The sequence below is a fragment of the Vidua macroura genome, chromosome 5 (genome assembly GCF_024509145.1).
Source record: "Vidua macroura isolate BioBank_ID:100142 chromosome 5, ASM2450914v1, whole genome shotgun sequence".
Taxonomy (NCBI): domain Eukaryota; kingdom Metazoa; phylum Chordata; class Aves; order Passeriformes; family Viduidae; genus Vidua; species Vidua macroura.
In genome coordinates this window covers 28909307-28931163 of record NC_071575.1, presented here as the reverse complement: position 1 = coordinate 28931163, position 21857 = coordinate 28909307, and the positions used below count along the sequence as shown (strand labels likewise).

At 40.1% G+C, this 21857-nt stretch overlaps 2 protein-coding genes across 4 annotated transcripts in view; one reads left to right on the top strand and one right to left on the bottom strand.

Annotated features, from left to right (window-relative positions):
- Positions 1 to 342: 342 nt before the first annotated feature.
- LOC128807736 (proline-rich protein HaeIII subfamily 1-like) lies at positions 343 to 2052 on the top strand. Its single transcript, XM_053978303.1, has 3 exons — positions 343 to 348; positions 461 to 860; positions 1305 to 2052. Exons 1-3 carry the CDS (start codon positions 343 to 345, stop codon positions 1322 to 1324), a joined length of 426 nt encoding a protein of 141 aa, XP_053834278.1. The 3' UTR covers positions 1325 to 2052.
- An 80-nt stretch (positions 2053 to 2132) lies between these two features.
- The window catches only part of TRIM24 (tripartite motif containing 24), a 55420-nt gene continuing 35695 nt past the window's right edge, over positions 2133 to 21857 (bottom strand). The window contains exons 8-20 of one of the 3 annotated variants that reach the window (XR_008437253.1): positions 19006 to 19123; positions 17488 to 17753; positions 16689 to 16853; positions 14939 to 15118; positions 13084 to 13219; positions 12011 to 12083; positions 10558 to 10726; positions 9712 to 10010; positions 6626 to 6758; positions 5541 to 5615; positions 4457 to 4606; positions 3157 to 3441; positions 2133 to 2277 (exon numbers count right to left, since the gene is read on the bottom strand). Coding sequence is in view for 2 of the 3 variants with exons in the window: in XM_053978260.1 (XP_053834235.1) it covers positions 3232 to 3441; positions 4457 to 4606; positions 5541 to 5615; positions 6626 to 6758; positions 9712 to 10010; positions 10558 to 10726; positions 12011 to 12083; positions 13084 to 13219; positions 14939 to 15118; positions 16689 to 16853; positions 17488 to 17753; positions 19006 to 19123 (1974 nt within the window). In the remaining variant the exon portion in view is untranslated. Of the gene's footprint in view, positions 2278 to 2458; positions 3442 to 4456; positions 4607 to 5540; positions 5683 to 6625; positions 6759 to 9711; positions 10011 to 10557; positions 10727 to 12010; positions 12084 to 13083; positions 13220 to 14938; positions 15119 to 16688; positions 16854 to 17487; positions 17754 to 19005; positions 19124 to 21857 lie in introns of those variants that run through there. The other 2 variants (XM_053978260.1, XM_053978261.1) reach the window with 2 other exon arrangements.

Genomic DNA, 21857 nt, shown 5'->3' with positions numbered 1-21857 from the left:
GCTCTGCTTGGTGCGGTGCATGCTCGTTCCGGGGTGCGGCGGGGCCGGCGCTCGGAGCGCTGCACGGATCTCGAGGCGCTGAGTGTGGGGCCGGCACCGGAATCTGGGTGCGGGTCCTGCCGGTGTCTGCTGGGGCTCCCGGGAGGAACCGCTTGGCGGGCTGGGTGCCGGGTTTGGGCTGGGGTGAGGACCGGGATCGCGGCGGGCGGGAGGAGCCGCTCCGGGACGGGCGCTGGGACCGAGCCCGGCGCTGCCGCTTTGCTCCTGCTTCGGCTGGCGCGGGGCTGGGGTCCCGCCGCGGCTCCGGGTACGTTCGCGGTGTGGCCGTGGGGAGCTGGGGCCATGCCGGTGCCGGGCCCAGGAGGAGGGCGGCGGTTCCCCGGAGCAGGCGCTGGATCGCGGCTGGAGCGTTTGAGGCGCAGGCACCGCCCGTACCGGCCCCGGGACCCTCCCGACGCAGCCGCTCCCTCGGCGCCGCCCGCAGCCCCGGCCCGTGGGGCGCCGCCTGGCGGACACGGAGCGGCGGCGCGAGCGCAGCGCCCCCCGGCGGCAGCAGCGCGCTCCGGTGCGGTCTCGGCCCCGCAGCGCCCCGGGGATGCGGAGCCCCCCCCCGCCCCGGAGCCCCGAGGGCACCGCACCCCCCTGGGCAGAGCAGCGTCCTCCTACTCCTCTCCCGTGCCCGAACCCCCGTGGGCTCCCGCCCGCCGCGCCCCCGCCGAACGAAGGGAGCTGGATCGCCGCGGGCGGGAGGAGCCGCTCCGGGGCAGGCGCTGGGGCCGAGTCCGGACTGCGCCCGGTGCGGGACCCGGGGCCCCGCCGGGGCTCGGTCCTGCTCCAGCCGCTCATCCGCCACCTGCTGGGTGAGACTTGATGGTCTCCCTCCTCTCCCCCACTTTCTCTGTGGCTCGCACTCCCTAGTGGAAAAACCGGGGGGTTAAAAAGCCAGTGAAAGCTGTTTGCTCTTTATTTCTGGAGCACAGGAGATTCTGAGTTGGAAAGAGTGACGAGGATCAAGTCAAATGGTGATAAGTGATTGGCCCATGTAGGGATTGGATTCATAATCTTGGCCTTGTCAGCACCCTGCTCCAAGTACCTGAGCCAGTCTCAGACTCATGAGGAAGGTCCTGCCCGGGATGGGGATGGCTGCTGCCAGCAAGGGAATGCCTATGCAAATGTAGCTCCTTTTTTCCTGCTAGTGCTGTTTTGCACACCAGCCCTTAGAATGGCTCTAGAGCAGAACTGGCTGGTGTTTCATAGGACAGCACAAGACTCTTCCAATAACCTTGGTTTCCTGCCCTTTCCAGGATTTACTCAACAGCTGTAAAGGTGCTCATTCCATGTCCCTTTCCAAGGAGAAATGAGCAAGACAAGTCCTGAGGGTTCACTTGGTCCACAGCCAGAGCTCTTCTGGAGAGTGTCAGGGCTGGTCCCACCTGCAGAGGGGCGTTTCCTGGAGGTGAGTGTTCACAGCCCCAAATCACTGCAGGTGCTGAGGCTGGGACCACTTTTCTGGCCCAGAGCTGCAGGGAGCCCTTGGTGACTCCCACTCACTGCCAGGAATGTTCCTTGGTGTTTCCTCAGTGTGTCCCAGCTGGCTGGGAATGTGGGGCAGGAGGAGGCCAGGAGCCCCAGGAAGGGAACCAGCACCTCCTGTCCTCAGTATTTGCAGGGGAGCAGCTGTGCCTCAGTGTCCTGCCCGTGGCAGGCAGTGTGCCACCCACACATCCTGGGGATGGGCACTGGGATGCCTGGGCAGTGCTGGGATGGACGTGGATAAAGGGCTGCCTGCGGCTTCTCAGCCAGGGGCTGCTCTGAACAGGCACCTGGAGATGCTTCAGCCCAGACAGACCCAGCCCACAGCCCAGAATTACCCAAGGAACAGCTGGAACAGCTGGCGTTGCCTGGGAATGTCGGCACGGTGCGTTTGCGGAGGGGCTCAGGCAGCAATTCCCGGTGCCGACCTCCCGGAGCTCCCGCATATCCCCAGGCTGTCCCAGCCCCCCAAACCCCTTCCCTTCCAGCCTGGGGACATCATCCCTCAGTTAAAGCGTTAAAGTCCAAGGGAATCTTCCCCCACAGAAATGAAACCCCAAGCAATGCCCTCAGAGATGCCTTTAAATAAAAGGTTGGAGTCGGATGAAGTTTTGTCTGCATTAAGTTTGGAGTTTTTCAGGGAGCCAGCTGGAACCACAGAACTGATGGAATCCTTTCACAGGTGGGTCCCACTGGAGGTATGCTCCAAGGGCAGAAGCAATCCCAAGGTTGTTCTCAGAGTTCCTGGAAAGTAGATGGAATAAAATAAGGTAATTCATCCTTATTTTCTGGTGATCAGGGATAGATAGAGAGCTGAAGAGCAGTATCTTTCTCTTCAAACTCGTGTACTCCCAAGTGAATACTGTTTGCTTTCTTACATATTTAGAAATGTGGGAAAAGAACAAGAGATTACAGACAGAAAGGATACTTTTTCTCCCCTCTTTAAAAATTCACAAAAATTACTGGTTTTGCAAACAAACATTTTTCCACTTAAGACTTTCCCACCAACTTCATTAAACAGAAGTACATCACACTTGAGACACCTGTTAAACAAAATAGTACAGAAATACCATTGTTTCTTGCTGGTGGTGAGAAAAATGATGCAAACCAAAATATTCTGTCCTTCCTTCATTAGAAACTCTCCCACAAATTCCTCTTCTTTGTTTTTTTTTTTTTAAAGTCATTTTTAATACCCTCTCCCTTACATTTAAAATTTTTCAGTAACTTCTTTGGGGACAACTACACTTTCATTATACCAACCGGTACTGCAGAACAATAACATTACACCATCTTTTTTTCATGGCTTGTATTAAATACAGTACAGAGCGATCAAATTATGGCCAGCCACGTGGCTTTGGTAAAATTAAAAGTCTGGTGAGATTACATTTTCTTGAAACTCAGAAAGCCACATGTTGAACTCATGTCATGTTTTCAAGTTCAATTCTATACAAACTTCTTCAAAGCCAAGTTAAACAGCTGTCACCCCACACAAATGGCAATTTCTGAGCTGCTCCAGAAAAGAGATGAAAGGTTTGAACTTCAGAGAAGCTCTTCGCATGCCTTGATATCTGTTAGATTTGTGTTTCAGACAGGGGGTAGAAAGTCTAGTAAATATTCACAAACCTACAAGTCAAAACAGTGATACCAGTGATAAATATTCTCAGTTTTTAAAAAACTTTCTGTAGTAACACATGTGGTTCATTTAAGCAACTGACGGTCTTCTCCTTTGAGGCGTTTTTTCCGGGGCTGTACAAAGTCATCATCCGAGTCATCAGTAAGTTCTGGATTATCCTTTTCACTCTGGCTGTTTGGCTGTACAGGGAACTTTCTCTCTGGATAAAGGTTCCTTAGAAGATCTTCAAAGTAGGCTTCGAGTTTCATGCCAGCATCAGCCACTTCTGAGTCAGGCTGTTGAGTGAATTAACAACATCAGTGCATCGTGAAATAGCTTTATACTTAGATCACATTAGGTCTTTTAGGTACAGGCTACCAAAAAAAAAAAAATCATTCATCAGCAAGAATGGCTATGGAGCACAGGGCCCGAAAGAGCACAAAAATACATAGTGAGGGCAGATCAACAACCACCAATGATTTTTTTTTTTTTTCTTTCCTCTGACAGTTGACCATAAAAGCCATGCTGCCTGGGTACTCAAAGCTGTTCAAAGGTTCTAAGGACTCCTAAATCCTGACTGGGGTGGGAGCAGGGGCCAGAGTTGTGTTGTGCTGTGAAGCACACAGATATGCCCCCAGGGTGTTAGAAACTTCTCCAGCTTACAGATCTTTTTAGTAACACTGAAAACTACCTGGTAGACAATGACTGTAACATGGAAGACTGAGCAGTCCTAAAGTCATCCACAGCCACCACAGCTGTTATCACCAGTGTAGGAGTAAGTCCTAGCTCTCAAGGGTGACTGGATGAGAACCCCATGGAGGCCACTTGGAGAAGCCTTTATTCTCACTGTAATTCTCATTTTGTGGTACATTCAGAACCTGCATCCCTATTTCACCACATGTTCCCTTATGTGCACTAGGGGATAATAACAAATTATTGAAATCATAAGGGTGAGTACAGAGCTCCCAGAATGAAAACCCCACTGAATTTAAGATCTGACACAAGCAGGACAAAAACAATTTTTAGATCATAATGCCCACCATTAACCTGTATGACAAAAAATTGTCCGTTTCTTTAGCTGCTGTTGGGCCATTCAGCTATGTTTGTTACCATCCTCCTCCCTTCTATGGAAAGATGTCTACTGCAGAGTTATCTCAGACCACAGCAGTGTCAAATCTGATTTATGTTTTCACTGCAGTCTCATCATCAAAGTAAGTTTAATACAATAAATTCTTGTAAGTTGTACCGTCATTACAGTTATCCTGAAAGCAACTAAGCTAACAAAGCTGATAAAGTATCTACTTTTCTAACCTCATTAAATTCAGCACAGTTTTGGAAAATCAGTCTGAAATCAGCCACAAAATCTTCTGGCTTTGTGTAGAATGAATTGGTCACTTCAAGTCTTTTCTTGATGGTTGACAAGTCCATAGGCTTCTTGATTATTTTGTAGTAATCAGGGACCTAAGTGGGGGGAAAAATCCAAAATGCAATAATGTTCAGAATTTATTGTTTCATAAACCTTTAGATTTGAGGAAGTAGGCAAGATTTAGTCTCATCTTCTAAGTACAACTCAAAGATTGAAGAATTGCACTTTTAACAAACATGCAGACAGTTTCTGGAATAACAGTGATGTATGACAATTTGTTGGCTAAAATAGATGCTTTCCAATGCCCATTTTAAAATCAAAGAGAAGCACATAAAACCTCCACTAACTACATATAATAGAGAAAATGAGTTGGCTTGGATGTAATTTTCAGGTGTAGTCAAATAAGCTATTTTTTAAGTTTCATTCTCGGGACCACCATATGAAATATTAGTAAACTCATTCAAATGGAGTAAAGGCTGCATAAGAACACACTACTTTTTGATTAACTCTTTCCTCATTGACTTGTCTTGCCCACTGCCTTGTCATGAAGAACATCTTTTCATCTGATCACAGTGATAGCTCTTTATAGCTTTGGACTTCTACTGCACCCAGGTACTGTTTACCATTTTAAACAAACAAAATTCAAGTTAATAAGGAATTCAATTTTGTATTAGTACTATGGAGTACCTCAATTCTCAAAATCATGTAATGTTTAAAACTCCCAAATATATCCCAATTTACCTTCTCAGTGATGTAACTCAGGATATGAAGTTAGCAGTGTTAGAACTTTTTTTAAACTATTTTTGAAGTATTAAGTAAAATCAGTTATTGTGGAACTTTACTTGTAAATCCCCTGCCACCCCAATGCTTCAACTTTTAATTTCCCACTTCAGACAGTTTGAATAAAACCAAACATGTTTAATGCATTGAATGTCTGTGGAATTTGACTTATGATATGGACTTTAGAATGCCACTAGAAGCATGGCAAATATGCTGCTAACATAAAATAAAAATAAGTGAGGTACATACTGTGGGAGGAACTGGATCTTGAAAGGCAGGACTCATTTCATGACAGTAGAGGTATAGCAGCAGTCTTTCACACTTCTGTGCCAAGAAAAATAGATATCCGGGTAATTCAGGAATCCTACACGGCTTATTCTAAAATCACAAACTACAGAAAATACAGAACTCAGTATTCCCCCTTTTTCTTTGTGTATACAAATATATTAAGCTGGATCTTGAGCCTTGAAAGAGATTCTAAAAAATACTTCTGTGATTTTATGCTTGCTGATGCCTTATTAGAATCTTTGCAGGACATTTAATGCAAAATACAAGTAGAGCACGTGTAAAGAATGGTGTGACAAAGTCTGTCCTCCACAGACACACACAATTGACGGGCAATGTGATCTGTCCTAAGATAAGAACAGCAGGTGGGAATTGCAGGAGGAACTGCCTTAATTAATTATGCTTGCATAATTAATGCATTCCAAGGGTGGGGGAGTGGTGATGGTTGTGATTGCTCTTGGTACACATGGGTCTGCAAAAGGGTACAAAATGCTCCTGGAGACTGGGCCAAATGGCAAACGGACCTTCTGAGGTTGCAGGGCAGCTTCCAGGTGGACCCCACCCCTGCAGGGACACCTGCAGGGTACATCCAGCCCGAGGATGGGAGCACTCAGGTTTGGACAGCTGAGTAAAAGGTGGAGATAAAATCCTAATGCAGCTCCATGGGTGCTTTGCTGCTTTGCATTTGTGCTTTCTGCAAACCTGCACAGTTTCCAGCTGACCCTGTCTATGTTATAGCCCTTCAGACCTGCTTAAATTACACACTGCACGGGCCATATTTATATACTGTATCAGAAATAAATCTCATCATAATCGCCCACATAATCAGTGTCATACATCATTAGCCTAGGAGTCTCCTCTCTACTACTCTTCCATAAATGGTTCTACATGTAGACTAAGACCCCAAATGAAATACTAATTTCAGCGTATTTACACAATTTGCCAACTGAAAACAGGTAAACACTGACAAAAGTTTTTAACACAGTTCAAAGCTTTAAAGCTTTGAAAAAGCTTCAGCTTCAAATTTTAAATAATAATTTTATCCTTACCCTGCGGTCTATGGGTGCCAAACCCATAGTGTCTTCCAATTTTCTTTTTTCAGAGCTGTGAGCAGGTTTATCACAGTCATATTCAACTTCTGGCTTGGACAGATCCCGACAGAATGTACAAATCCACTCTCCACTAAAGAAGACAAACAGACACATTGACCTCAGTGAGGGAGCACTCCTTTGCCAGAAGGCTTTCCACATATTTCTGGGTAAATCCCTCATCTGTGGGGTGGGTTTTCTCTGCATCTCTGTTGTTTTCTTGGTGGTGGTACAAAAGGCTGCTGGCAAAAATGCTTTACTACAACTTTGTTTCCTTTTAGTGGCACTGGTGTCATTAATGGTGTCCTAGCAGAAAGACAGACAAATGGTCTCCACCTTTGTCAATACGGAATTTTTAAACTTGAGCTCACAGGATTTAAGGATAGCACTGTGAATAACTCTGCACAACCATAACCACAGAAAGACCGAAGGAGTCATATGGACTGAACAGAAGGAAAAGTGTTAGCATTATATGATGAGAATTACGTGCCCTCTACAAGCTTGATCTACAGCACATTACTAATCAATAGAGATTACCATAGACAGGATTCTTTGTAAAACTGAAAATACTTCACTCCCTAAAATGTTCAGATATTCGTGATTTTTCCAGTTTGCATAAAACAATACTGGGGATTTAAAGGTCAGCATGAAATTATAAGATAATTAGTTCTGCAAGCTATGTCTACTGATTGTTGAACACAATTTTTCAACTTGGAAGTTTTGAAAAAAACTAGGAAGAGTCTATTTTTTACTATAGTTCTCTAAAAAAAGAGAAACTGCATGCTTGCAGGTGATTACCAGAGGGCTGAATCGTCACACAAGAGACAGGATCCAGCAATAAGCAGTTATGAGACCAACTGCATGTATGTACCCAGAGGTATGTTATGATAAACAGAGTCCTCATAAATGGAAAATTATTTCTGCAGCACCCTTTATTTCATTTCAGTAGTAAGGCAGAAGAATTCACAAATTTAAAAAGAAAATCTTACTGTTTTCTATTCAGACTGATCCAAAGATTTTCACCATCTGCCAGTTTTAGCATGCAGTGGTGAATGATGGGCATTTTGCTTCAAGAAGTTTTACTTTCTGCTGTCTTAACTTCACAGAGTGATTTATGACTAGCCTTACAGAAATGATGTGGCAGATACACAAAAATTAATACAGGCTATGACCTAAAGATCTTGTGATACAAGAAAACAAGGAACAAATTAGAGGAAAGATGATGCATTAAGATATCCAATAATCAGGAAGAATGTGATAGGTTGGAAGGAAGGGAAAAAATGCAAAAAAAAGCCTTATAAATCTACATGGGAACATTGTTTTAAACTGAAAGAGGGTAGATTCAGACTGGATACAAAGAAGTTTTTCACAGTGAGGACTGTGAAAAACACGGGTTGCCCAGAGAGGTGGTGGATGCCTTGTTCCTGGAAACATTCAAGGCCACCTTGGATGGTGCTCTGAGCAACCTGATCTAGTTGAAGATGTCCCTGATCATTGCAGGGGGGTTCAAATTAGAGGGTCTTTAAAGTTCCTTTCCAACCCAAAACACCCTGTGACTCTATGAACCTATGAAATTTCTCTATTCACCTGAAACAGGAAAAAAAAGCAACCATGAAAGCAGCAGACTGACACCCCTGACACAATAATAACAATTATTTTGTGTGTTTGAAGGACTAATGCTAAGCGACTAAAGTTTGTTTGGCAGACTTAGAGTTGGGAGAAAAAAAAGCAGTCAACCCCACAAAGATGAGAACAAAAACATGATATATCAGAAGTCAGGAGAAAACTTCACCTAACTGTGCTCTGGAGCCCAGGAACACAATGCAGACAGACCTGAACACCTGCCACCCAAAGTGGTTTTTGGCTCTCTTGCCCTCAGACATCATTACCTCAGTTTCCACTGAATGATCCAGTAAAAATGAAGCATTTTAAAGATTTGCAATTGAACATCTTATTTTAACAGAAACAAAGTCTTGTAATACATAGTTATCTACCTGCTTCAAGATTACTTTTTGTTTCCTTTCCAGAAAGAATACTTCTTAATTTAAGTGCTTACTGTAACCTTACTGGTTTTTCTTATGGCATAAAGCTGAAACATAACATTGTTTTAATTTAAAAAACCCTGGAAATTGAAGTTTAAAAAGTAAGAGAAACATTTTTATGTGCCATTTCAAGTGACATTTAAAAGAAAGATATACTTCCAGAATTATGCCTGTTCAGAGTAGCACAGAGACTATCAATGTGCTAATATAAGTTGCTATCCAAATGTTTTACACCAGTAAACTATGCTGATATTTAATCAGAAAAGCTAATATGTATAAAAGCATTAACCAATGAGCATGTTATCACAAATGTTTTTATCCTTTAATACAAACAAGCTTATTGCATGACATTTCCAGCTGGGGCATTGACAAATGCCCTTTATTTTAATCAAAGACTCTAATTCCAGAAGCAAACGCCAGTAATGCTTATAACAATAATCTACTTAAGACTCAATTTTGAAAGTCAAGAAACTGAGCAATGGTTTTGTAACAGCCAATCAAGAAAGTCTAATGCTTGTTTCAACACTGACTGTTATAAAATATGTCAGTCACTACACATCCCATGCTTGGAGTGTAGCCATGTTTAGCACTGAAGTAGTATATTTAATACTGTATTAATTCAGATTTTTCCTGTAGACATGTCTTGATTTTTCTTTTTTTTTTTTAATCATTATTATTAAGAAATTTAACTATTTTCAGTCACCCCTAAAACATTTTATGACAGATTACTAATTCTGTGCCCTAGTTTTAATAAGATGCCCTAGATGTGATTGTGCTTAATTGTCAAATAAATGAAGAGTTTTACTAGATTTTGTAGAAAAATATACAGTTAAGCTGAAGTTTCATGAAAACTCAGATTTTCTCCAACTAATAAAACTCCTGGATACAAGACTTTAAAGAAGGCACTGCTCTTCCTCTGAGACTGAAACTTCTTTCCCTGGGCTTCACAATACAAGTCTAATGTCTTTTAGTGCAATTTTAGATGGATATGAAATAGTCAATTACCTTGGAAAGCTCATCAGTGTAGGGACATGACAAGAAAGATGGAATACTTTGGGACACTTCTCACAGCAAAGGAGCTTCCCTCCATTTTGACATACAGCACACCAATCTTCATTGGGGTCATCCTCTTTTCTGCCCTCGCCAGCATGGGAGGATCCCATCCATCCTGTTTTCCCAGGAAATGTGCTCTCCTGCAGTGCCCCTGGCTGGTCATCTGTGCTGTCTGGTGCATCTGTTCTTAGCATAGCTTCCTCTGAAGTGGAATTGTGACTGGTATCCAGCAGCAAGGAAGTAAGTATAGACTGCAGTAAGAAAGAAAGGAAGTCAGATTACAGTATTTATATGAATTTACATGACCCTAAAAACATGCAAACTGACCTGAATAACAGATTTACATCCCAGCAGCCATTTAACTTGCAACGTGCATGCAGAAATTACTAACACTCTATAACACAGGCAAATGAACACAAGAAATTAGCTATGAAAGGCTATTTACTGTTCCACCAATAAAAAAACTAATCTCAGATGGCCCAAAAATCTAGTATCATGTTAATGGATATTCCTGCACTATGACTAGAAACACTTCATAGCAGCACCTCAAAATTTCATCTCTGCAAGTTATTCCTGGATTTCCCAGGTTTTGAATGGATAAAAGCAGTCTGATTACACCATTTAATTGAATTGACAGTAGGGCTAGTTTGATTTTGAATTTCACCTCTTCCTTTTACTTAGCTTTTTAGCTTTCCCCTGAAACAGTTCCCAACAGAATACGAGTAAACTATTTTATTCCCCCATAAATACAAAATACTCTCCAAAGAGAAAGAAGATCTTTCTAGCTGTAAATATTACATTTCGAGGCCGGGATTCCTCCTCCATCTCTTCCTTCACTACAACAATTGGGAAATCAAAGTTCTCATTTGATGCACTTGACTCCTGTTTAATTCTGATCGGCTCCAACATGACAACAGGGACTTTGTGTGTAGAATCAGCTCCTGGTGGCCTGCTGGAGGAGCCAGAACTGTAAATGACAGGAAAGAGGCAGGAAAAAAGGGAAATTGGGAGTCAGAACTGGACACCTTTTGTACACTGATGCTTTGCAAGACCTCAAATTTCTTTGAATCCTGAGAAGTATTCCCTTTATGGAATGCAACATCCAAGCTTCTTTCCTTTGATGTATACTGAAAAAAGCATTACCAAATGGGAAAATTTTAATGGTGCAGCCCCAAAACTAGAGAATTACTCATGGTTTGACCCATTACTGCAAAATTTGCAAATAATCTCAGTTTCTTTCAAATCATACACAAAAAAAGCAACTCCACTGAACATTGTAAACTACACAACTGAATAAGGCAGATAAAACACATAGTTACGTTATCTTGGAAAACTTTCTTAGAGCCTTGCAGCTCCACCAAAATTTGGACCCTACTTTTAGAACTAGATCTGTCTCTTTTCATGTATTTGGTCCTAACAGGATGAGAATGGACAATCAAACTTTAAAATACCTGCTTATCTTTTTAAATAAAAATGAAGAATTTAAATCTAACAAAATTAATTCAAGTAGCAGCATATCAAATCACATTTTTAAATGCAAGTAAAGACTCTTCAAACAACCATTTAAACTGTTCATAAGAGTCCTTCACAGAATTTACCATGTAAATGGAATAGAGCAAAAGGTATTCCAGTTAAAAAGCACCTGCATTTCCAACTCAAGTAGGATGAATGCATCTGATTTTTCTCTGCATGAAAAATTAATCTCATGTCAGATGTATGTTCTAATTTATTGCAACGCATTAACGGATCTGCACTCTTTAAACAACGCTGTGTAAATATATTTGTTCATTAATATTCCATCAGTAAGGGATAAAAACATTTGTGTAGACTCTCAGTAGATATGTAGTACTCACTTAACTGTATTGCAGCAGAAAATGCTTAATAACCCTCTTTGTAGCATCAGTTCCTTAAATCTTAAGTAATTTATAGTTCCACAAGGGCTTTCAATATGCAGCTTTTTCCTTTAGCTGATTTTTCTGAACTTAAAACCTAATTTATAAATTGTATTCTTTTAATAACGCAAACCTAGCCATCATTTACAGAGTCAATAGATCTTTAGATGTTCCATTAATACATTACAAATGAAATTACTGCTTTTAGAATGCAAAGAGTGCTTAACAACTATCAGGCCTGACCTGTTAACCGAGAAGGTGAGACAAATCAGCATCTGTATGCATTAAAGAGAGAAGAGACTGAGGCATGTTCTGTGGAGGTGGAAGTTACATTTTCTTCTCCCTCACTCTTTCCTTACCTCTCTCTGCTCCCAACACTGGAAGCACTGGGTGAACGAATTGGAGGGTGTATGTTTGTCACACTGATTCCTCCTAGGAGAGAAGGATCAGATTAGAACAGAACACAGGCCTGTGCCAAGTCTGAGATACAACTCAGAGAAGTACACACATTTTGGGGAAAATTTCTCCTGCAGTGAGAAATATCTTGAGAGGCATGAGATAACAGAGAGAAAGAGGACTAAGAAAGGGCCCATGACATGCAAGCAGGCTGATGGGTGAGTACCTTGCCTGGCTGACCTCTCCACCTGATCACTGCAGGCTATTTTGTCTTATTAAATTCAAGCAGATCTCTCAGGAGAACTGCCAGGAAACTTGGAGCTGGCGAGCAGGAAGAAGTCTGGGGGACAGATATGAGAGAGACCAAAGATCTGGGGCCCAGAGAGGCGAGAAAGCCTTGTGAATGCACTGCCCGCTGTCTCTGCTATCCCACAAGAACACGGGACCACCACGTGAGCACACCAACATGGCATGAGTGCTCCCTGGGAATTCCCACAGCTCAGGTCAGAAAATGGGAGCAAGGAACAGCTGCTACCAGCATGGTGAGTCACCAGCATGGTGACAGGAATCCCCTGGATCCTCCAGATCCACCACATTCAGCCACCTATCCCAGTAACTCCTCTGGTCATCCTGTGTCAGTGCTGCACTCCATGGTGCCACCCAAGGCACCATTTCCAGTATACTGTTACACCCTCTCTCACTTTCTCAAATACTTTTCTCTTACCACAGCTGCTAGGTTTTAGTCTGGTGTACACCTGAGAGTGTCACTTTCCTATGGATTTCTATCCAATTTGCTAAAATCTATTCTTTTTTTCCCCCTCCCTGTTTTTAAGATCTGGATGCTTAACTTTTGATCACAATGCTAAAATATTATCTCAACTCTACCTCCTACTAAGGTTTCTACAACTTTGCGTTCACTTTCTTATTTCTCATGTTTAATACAAAACACAATTAATTCTGATGTCAGTGTTAACATTGCCACATTTTATTTTTCAATTGAACCACTTAAAGAGAAAATTGCGCCACATTCAATTACCTGAGAGGCCTGGTGATGGTACCGAGGAATTTGGTGACTGCACAGTCCTGTTTGAAGGGGGTTTTGGCTGATTCTGCTCTACCGTGCCATTCTTCCTTACAGCATTATCCAGTGTGATGTTTCCTGAACAATCGATCTAAAAGGTGGGGAAGCAAAGGGAAGCAGTTAGTGTTGGGAAGGGAAAAATTCCCTCCAAAACAACAAAACCCAAATAAAACTAAAAAGCCTCTGCTCTGCTGTTATTTTGAAAGTGAATTCCAAAATTAATTTCACCAAAGTTTACCCATACAAAAGTGAGATGGTTACTTTAAAGCATATAATCTTGCTTTCCCTAAAAAGAAAATGAAATAGCCAAATCAAGACAGTGCTTCATTTTAAGAACAGAAAATTCTGTGCACACACTTTCTGTGCCAACAGAAAGTGCCAATTTTTCTCCACAGGCTACAGAGAAGGTTTAAATCAAACATTGGCTTAAATCAAGCTTTCACACATTGAAGTAAGTTTATCTCCACACCTTCTTTAGACTTGCTCACATTAAATACTCTCAAAAAGACAATATGCTATACACAAACTACCCCTTAATCCATGGGTGTTGAACAGGACTGGAAGAAACTCAAAGGACAGTCAATCCCATCTCTCCCACATACCCTCTGGAAAGGATCCATGCATATTGACTAAAAATGGAAACAGCAAACCAACACCTGTTCTTTCCACCATGGCTCAGGCCAGATAACTGAACTGTATTCCAGGGGCTCCCAATGCAACATTCTAACTTTCCATAAAAATGACATGTTCTGATTTGATAAGGCAAAATTACTTTTTGAAATGTTTGGTTTCTTCCAATATGTAAGATAATGTTTGATAAGATGTATCTAAAGTGGATGCAGCAGCCTTGGCAAGGTCAGCATATTTACAGTGATTTGGGCCATGTATCTTGAAAGCATGAACTCCATCACACACAAGTAGAAGTGTTCATAATACCGTGCACAGAAATAAATATGCTAAAATGTCTCACAGACTCAGTAGTTTTATGACCATGTTGTGTAGTTGCCCCTTTAAGTCTGACAGATACTGTGATTCTGTAGTTTATGTACTCCATTTTAATAAAGAGAACACACAGTAGGTGTGTTTTTACCAGTAGGTAAAAACAAAGCATAGATGGGAGATAAAGGAAGTAACAGCAAGCTATGATTAGAAAACCATGACACTTCAGATATCTAGATACCTCAGACACCTACAATTCAGTAACTCCAACATGGACCTCTGGCTAACATGTACCATTCAGAAGATACTATAAAAGAGAAGCTTATAAGGTTAAGAAATTATGATCTTACTATGCTCTTTCTATCACCAGCTCACAGGCATGTTAGAGAATATATGAATAAAAGAAGTAACAAAAGGAAAATATGTAAGGAATATATCCACTATGCTGACCAATAACACCTACCCAAGATAGCTCTTTCAATAATTTAAAAATAGATTTAAAAAATGTTAAAAATCTACCAGAAATGCCATGAGCAAACCACTGCTATCTATAGACACTGGTAAACGAAAGCTAAGGTAACACACTTTTGTAAGGATCATTATGAGGGCTGCCGAAAAATATGCAGCATACAAATAAACATGTCCAATTAAAATTACAACTTGTAATCCTGCTTTTCTTAGTTGTCCTAACAGCTGTCTCCCAGAATGGTTCTGAGTATTTCCAGCAATGTGCAGGCAACTCTGCATTGTTTATTTCCTAGAATTGTCTCATTTTGACAAACAGAATTTCAGTCTAAAAGGTTTCTATTTCTCACAAATGTTAAGACTTCAAAACAGAATCTGTAAAGCATTGCCTCTGTGTTACACTCACATCAGGGAGAGATGGCAGATTATAGGAGCTACCCACTGGGGAACTCAAATCTATCACAGGGGGACCGTAATTCTTCCCATCACACCCAGCAGCACTGGTGCCTGTGGGGCTGGATGGAGTCGATGTTGTGCTGCTTGCAGTTGAAGGGGTGGATGAAGCTTGTCCACTACTGATCTGCCACTAAAAAGAAGAGACAAAAATCCACAATTCACCATTTTTTTTTCTTTGCAACGGGTCAAATCTACTGAATATACTGATAAAATCAGCAGCTTAGTTCAGGAAGCTGAATTCAAACACAAGATTTCCTGATTTACTCTTAGTTCAAGAAGCTGACTTCAAACACAGAATTTCCTGATTTACTCTGAAGTTATCTCATTTGAAGAACCAATCTCACAAGACAACAGAAGATGACAAGTAATAGAAAACTATGAATACAAGAAATTAATGCAAATTCTTAAATTCAAAGCTATACTCAAAGTGTTAAGTATATATTAATATTTCATGTTTCATTGACAGTGTTGTGGAAGAAAAGTAACAGTTTTTGCTAAATAAATAAAAGCATTATAGGTAATGGGCTGAATGCACAACTGCTCCAGTGCTTTACCAAATAAACCTCCATGCCTTGAAGTCTTTGATGTTCCCTTAACAACATCAAATCATTAAGAATTTTAAATGCTGACTGGACCTCCATCCCCATATACATTTAATATCATCATATGAAGTGCACAGTCAAATCAGACGAAATTTCTTTCTCACACAGATGTATGCAGTTTTCAATGACTTTAATGACAGGAATTTCCTGGCAACTGCAGGCAAAATCTGATTCTGCTCAATTCCTTTTCAGTCAGTCATTCTATTTACTGGTCTCTAGTTTCAGAAAGACATTACTGAATAATGAGGTATCTTGAAAGAAAGGCTTGTAAACAGGCCAGTCTTCTTTTCAGAGGCACAGAATAGAAGTGACTTACTTTTTATTCTCACAAGTTCTCTTCGATATTGTTCAGCTTTCTTCTATTTAGTTGAATTAATTCTCTGACATCATAAGCATTGCAAACATAACTGGTATTACACTACTTTTTGGGTCACAGATTTGATTCTTTCGTGCTTACCTGCACCCAGCAACTCATGTGGTAGTAATATGCTTTTTAATAAAGATGAGCCTTCCTACACACCAAAAAGACATACAATGTGTTTGCTTCTGCCCCAGTTCAGCTGCTGATCAGCTGGGCATTGATCAGTCTCATTCAGCATAAGTCCCACAGATGTGGACTCTCTTTTCTCCCCTCACCTCTAAGAGTTCAGATTTGCCATACTCTGTGGAACCATGGCAGCTCCAGCTTTTTAGTCAAGGTTTTACCTGGTTCCTGGTGAAGTCACTATCATCAAGATAAACTGTGATTTTTTGATTTGTCTACTCACTGACTGCAGTGTGCAGACCATGGCCATGCATAAATTTTGCACATTTTGCATAAATGGTCAGAAACCACAGCAACAGCAAGTAAGGGAATGAAACACCCGCACGGCACGCACAGCGGCTCACCTCCCTAATGCTTCAGCTGATTAGAACTGTCAAAATGAAAGCAACTTGACAGTTATCTCATTAAGAAAACTATGGGTATACTGTCATAGAAAAATAATGTAATCTCTATTTTAATTGAAAAGCACTCTAGAAGTATAGTATAAAAGATGATATAAGGCACATTTGATGTTTAATTTCTAAATGGAGAGTGAAAAGGGAAAGACACGCTACCTGTTTTATAGCTTGCTGTGCCAAGAATGCCATTTGCAATGGGTTGGGCTTCACTGCTGGCCTTGGTAGGTTCTGATTTTGGGGATATCTCATCTGTTGTGCAGGAAGAGCTGAACTATTGGGCTTGGGATTATGATTCTGAAAATGAATCAAGCGCGGAGGTGCCTGCATAAAAACAATAAAAATAGTTCTGCAAGTTAGCTGAGATGTGTTCTATATTCCACACATTTTTTACTAAATGGTCCTTTAAAACTTCTGAAACTCCTCATAAATTATATGCAAATAATTAGTATCACACCATTTATTGGAATGATCAAAAGCATTGAATTTCAATGTTAAAACCTACCTAGTAGACAGTTTTGAATTATTTTATTATATGAAGAGACATAACAAGAGCCAGTGAGAGTGTTTCCAACTTTGAAAGATACATGAGAGAATAATTGGGTATTATGCAAAATAGACGTAGGAAAAAACTTAATGACATTAACTTTTTGATCACTTGACAAAAACACAAAAATGTTACTAAGCGCTGTATATGGCTGGATACAACAAGATTTTATTTTTTTTAAGAATAAATAGAGGCTGGGTGCTACCACATTTTGCAAGGCAAGTTTAAAATGCCCACTCATTTCTCAGTAAAGAAAATGTCCTCTAAACCATCTACATAGCTACATGCTGAAGAGGAAGATATCTGAAGTTATGTATCTAGGTTGAAGTGCTTTCCTTTTTTTCCTATCTTACTTTACTTTCTCCTTCAGTGCCATGGAAAGAACAAACTCTGAAAACAGTCCTAACTTACCTGATGAGAAGCAGGAGGTTGTTGCATGGCTCCTGGCATTCTTGGGCTTGGCAGAACTACTGGACCTGCTCTGCGCTGAGCTTGCTGTCTCTGAGCCATGACCTGCTGCTGCATGTGCTGGAGGCGGAGCTGAGCTAAGCTGATCTGCGTTGGGAACTTGGAGAGCTGGTTGGGAGGTAAGCTGCCTGGTGGCTGTAAGTTTGCTTCCATCACAGGGCTCTTGGGCATATGTGGTGGAGTTTCCTTATCTTCAATTACCAAAGAACCTATTTTAACCAAAATAAATAAAACCAATACTGAAGTATGGCAGTTAGCAGAAATCCCATCACACTGTCAGCAACATGGAGTCAGACTAGAACTCAAAAACCATTTCTGAAGTAACTTGTTTTTTTATTCAGACTTTTTTTTATTTTTCTTCACTGCTTCTTATATCTAGCTTATCTACAGAAACTGAACATGTCTGATAATAAAAAAAATGGCCTGAAGGCTTTGATTTCTGAAACTAGATAGATAAACATGATTTGGTTTTATCTATCACATAAACTGTTACAGGCACCCCAGTGCTGGTCTATACAAGTGCCATTTCTATTGTAGCACTTTTCAGAATGTAAGGGACCGTATTTCAGAAGGTCATTAAATAAACATACACAAGAAAAAGAGCCCACCAAACACAGGAAAAAGTCAGCTCATGACAAATATCTCAGCTGAGCAGCAGTTCAGAATTATCACCACACAAACTGACAGCTGGTTTCTGGAAACATGTTTCACTTTCAATTCCTGTCTTTAAGAAAATTCTTTATAAAGAAGGAACTTAGAGAATTTCCTTGCTGCCATCCAATGTCCTCATGTCTGGGAAAAGGAGCTTGTCTGCCTTAAAGAACTGCCATAACACTTTCTGCCTCTGACATCGTAGAGAATCACACATTTGCACCTCTGTACACTGAGAGAGCACTTTCTAATGAAAGGCAGAAAATGTCCCACAGATATCTCACAAAGCCTTCTGCACATGACAGAAAAACAAAAATGCCCACCAAGATAACAGTGGAGAGAAAGGAAGCACAACAACAGTCAAAATCCTGAAAGACCTCTAAAACCTTTAAGTCCTACTGCTAAGCTGTTGAGTTCTTAGGGTGCTTATCATCGTGGCTGAAAGCTGTCCCATGGGAAAGGACCTGGGAGTGCTGGTTGACAGCAGGAACTCTTTCTTTGGATGTGAAATAGGGTTAAAAACTGCGTTCCTTGTTTCAGAAGCCAGAAGTATTGACCAGAAAACTGAAAGCTGCTATTTTCACCATCACATATACCTTTCAAACAAGATAAGTTTGTTAATACTTTATCATAGTATTCATAAATAATACTTTTTGCCATGCAATGCACTTTGAATGTTTTTCACAGTTAGGGAAATACATTTAACAGAGTAAATGAAGAAATGAATGGTGCAGAGGCTATTGTCACAAAAAGAAAGCTGCTTTCAAAATAGGATCAAGACACCAAAGGGTTAATAAAAATGTATCATACCTAGATTGAAAATATTCTGAGCCCAGAAGCTAGGATCACAGTGGAACTGGATGGTATTGTTAGTCACTGGGGAAGGATCACACCTTGCTCGGAGGAGATACCGTAGTCGATATGTAATCTAGAAAAAGAACAAAAACATGTTTTTTTTTTTCCCTCTGGGGCCAGAGCCATGTATCTGAATAGCACAAAAAACCCAAAAATACACCCCCTCACACTCCCACACACATCAAACAAAGCAACCAATCAAAAAAAACCACTAACAAAACCACCCCTGAACAAGCCCCTAGAGAATTGAGGTTAAAGATAGAGAAACTTTTCCAAGCTACAAATAAAGAGGTATTTTTAACATCTTTCCCTTATTCCTAAAGTAGTTTTAAAAAGAAGCTAACTACAGCCTAAACAAAAATAACAATTCTTCCCTATAGAAATAGATATGCCTCTAAAAACTTGGCCATTATATTCAATGACTTTAGCTACTTGCAAGTGAAGTTCAGATTTACATAGCCACTGATGTTTTTTCCCCCACAAATTTATTTTAGCCCATTCATTTTCCTTTCAAAGTATGCCATTTGTTTGGCAACAAGTATGATTACAGGGAATTTTCTTTTGTACTAAATTTTTCTTCAGACAGCCAAAGAACAGATTTTTATAAACTGTCTTTGAAAAATCAGATTCACAGATATTTTCAGATTTTTCCAAATGCCTTGGTTCCAAAGAACTGGACTGTGATTACACAAGAGAATATTCTACCAAATGCTCACAATTTATCTAGTTCCTAGAAAGAAAATGTTGTCTTGTAGTTGTTTCACTAGAAATGTCAGGAATTGATATACCAAAATAAAACAGGCACTAATTTTAGAACCACACACAGCAGATTCTGGGAAAAAAAAAACAACAACAAAAAAAAAAAAAAAAAAAAAAAAAAAAAACCAAAAAAAAACCAAAAAAAAACAAAAAAAACCAAAAAAAAACTGCAAAAAAATACAAAAAAAAACCAAACAAAAACAAACAAAAAACCCAACCAACCAAAAAAAAAAAACAAACAAAAACAAACAAAAAAAACCAACCAAACAAAAAAAAAACAAAAAAAACCCCAAAAAAAAACCAAACAAAAACCACACAAAAAAAACCCCAAAAACAAAACAAAAATAAAAAACAAAAACAAAACAAAACAAAACAAAACAAAAAAAAACCACAAAAAACCACCATAACAAACACTTGAGGAGTTCATGAACCCTTGTTTTTCTTGAGTGATAGATTATTTCCTGGAAAAGAGATATACTTGGCGATATCATCTTGTTTAAAATGATACAAGTTTTTTTCTTTCAATTTTAGGCAGGTCAGTTTAAGACCATACTCAAAAAAAAACCATTTAACAAGACTCAAGATTTTTAAATGACCATGGAAGAATTTTAAGTGCATTATTATTATTTTGGATAGAGATTTCCTTAGGATTTTTGTGTACACTACCAGAATCAAGTAGATGACACTACAGAAATTTTAGGCTTTTGTCCTTTTACCAACACTGGTCACACACAGTTCCTGTCATAGTTTGCTCCATTTTCCTACTATTGCGCACACACATGTGTTGTGGATAAACTCCTGACTGGTCACCTTGTGTTAGTAATAGTGAAAAGTACAGCCTGAGAGTACAGCCCCCAAGCTCTAATACTGCCTTTAAGTCTGATGGGCATTCCTTCCTCTCTCCGGGATATGCTGGAGCAGAAGTTTCACATGCTCCTTTACACAAAACTCCTTGGAAATAGATTTTTCCAAATGCCCACACATGGGTTATCTACTCAACTCCCAAGCAGCACCAACTTTCTAAAGCTCAATCTGTTCTTTTGAAAAATACTTTTCATTTGCTGAGGCTTTCTGGGCTAGATGGTCCTTTCTTTCAGCTGCCTAATGTTTATATGATTAAGATGTCTGAACCACAACTTGTTTTCTTACTCATGTAGCAGAGTCTTGATGGCAACACTAAGCAATTATAAACAACATGACTCAGTTTGATGCCCTTTTTCTCTATTCAATTAAAAAAATACGACTGGCTGAGGCAGTATAAGGCAGATCAAATTAATTTAACTACTTGAAGTTGATTAAAACAAGTAATATTCCACTATAGCCTGCAGTATCAATAATGGGTATAAAAAAAAAAAAACAAACATAAAAAACCAACAGCAAATCCAAACCCAAACAAACAAACCCCACCAAATACTCTGGTAGGTTCTCAACTAACCAATGAGAAAATAAAGAAAAAAACTTTGTGAACCAGTTTATAGGAATTGGAGAAATCTAGAATCTTTCCTCACATTGCCCCAGATTTCTGCTATCAGGCAAGTACAGTCTAGTAACCTTTGGAAAAATCAAGGTAAGCTTTTGGGCTTTTTCTTTCAAATTTTCTAGGATTTCTGTCCATCATGAGCATTCAGCTTAGTGAGACAACATGCACTCAGATCTTAAGGGTCATCATTACATCAATTAAATATTTAGATTTGTAATTGTTTGTATGGACAAACAAAAACCTTAGTTTAATTTTTATCAATTTTGAAAGTCTTTCAGTGGGAGATGAACCTGACAGAACAAAGACATACAATAATATTTACAATAAAATGCTAGATATACAAATACTGAACTCAGATGCTGTAGCAAATATTGTAAAGAAGCACAATGATGATGTAGGACACACAACATTTTTTCCCAGTGTTTCATGGCTTCATGGTTTTCAACCCAAAGAAAAGGAGTTGTTTCTACTTCTGCAGATCGACAATAGTTCTACGGCATTGTAACAGGAGAGAACCATGACCAGAGAGATAAATTAAGAGAAACATTCTGTATTTATGTTTAAGAGA

Bases quoted from the DNA above. Each gene is read 5' to 3' on its own strand.
- LOC128807736 (XM_053978303.1), top strand. The intron at 861-1,304 runs GTGAGACTTGAT...TGCCCTTTCCAG, and splicing joins GCTCATCCGCCACCTGCTGG to GATTTACTCAACAGCTGTAA.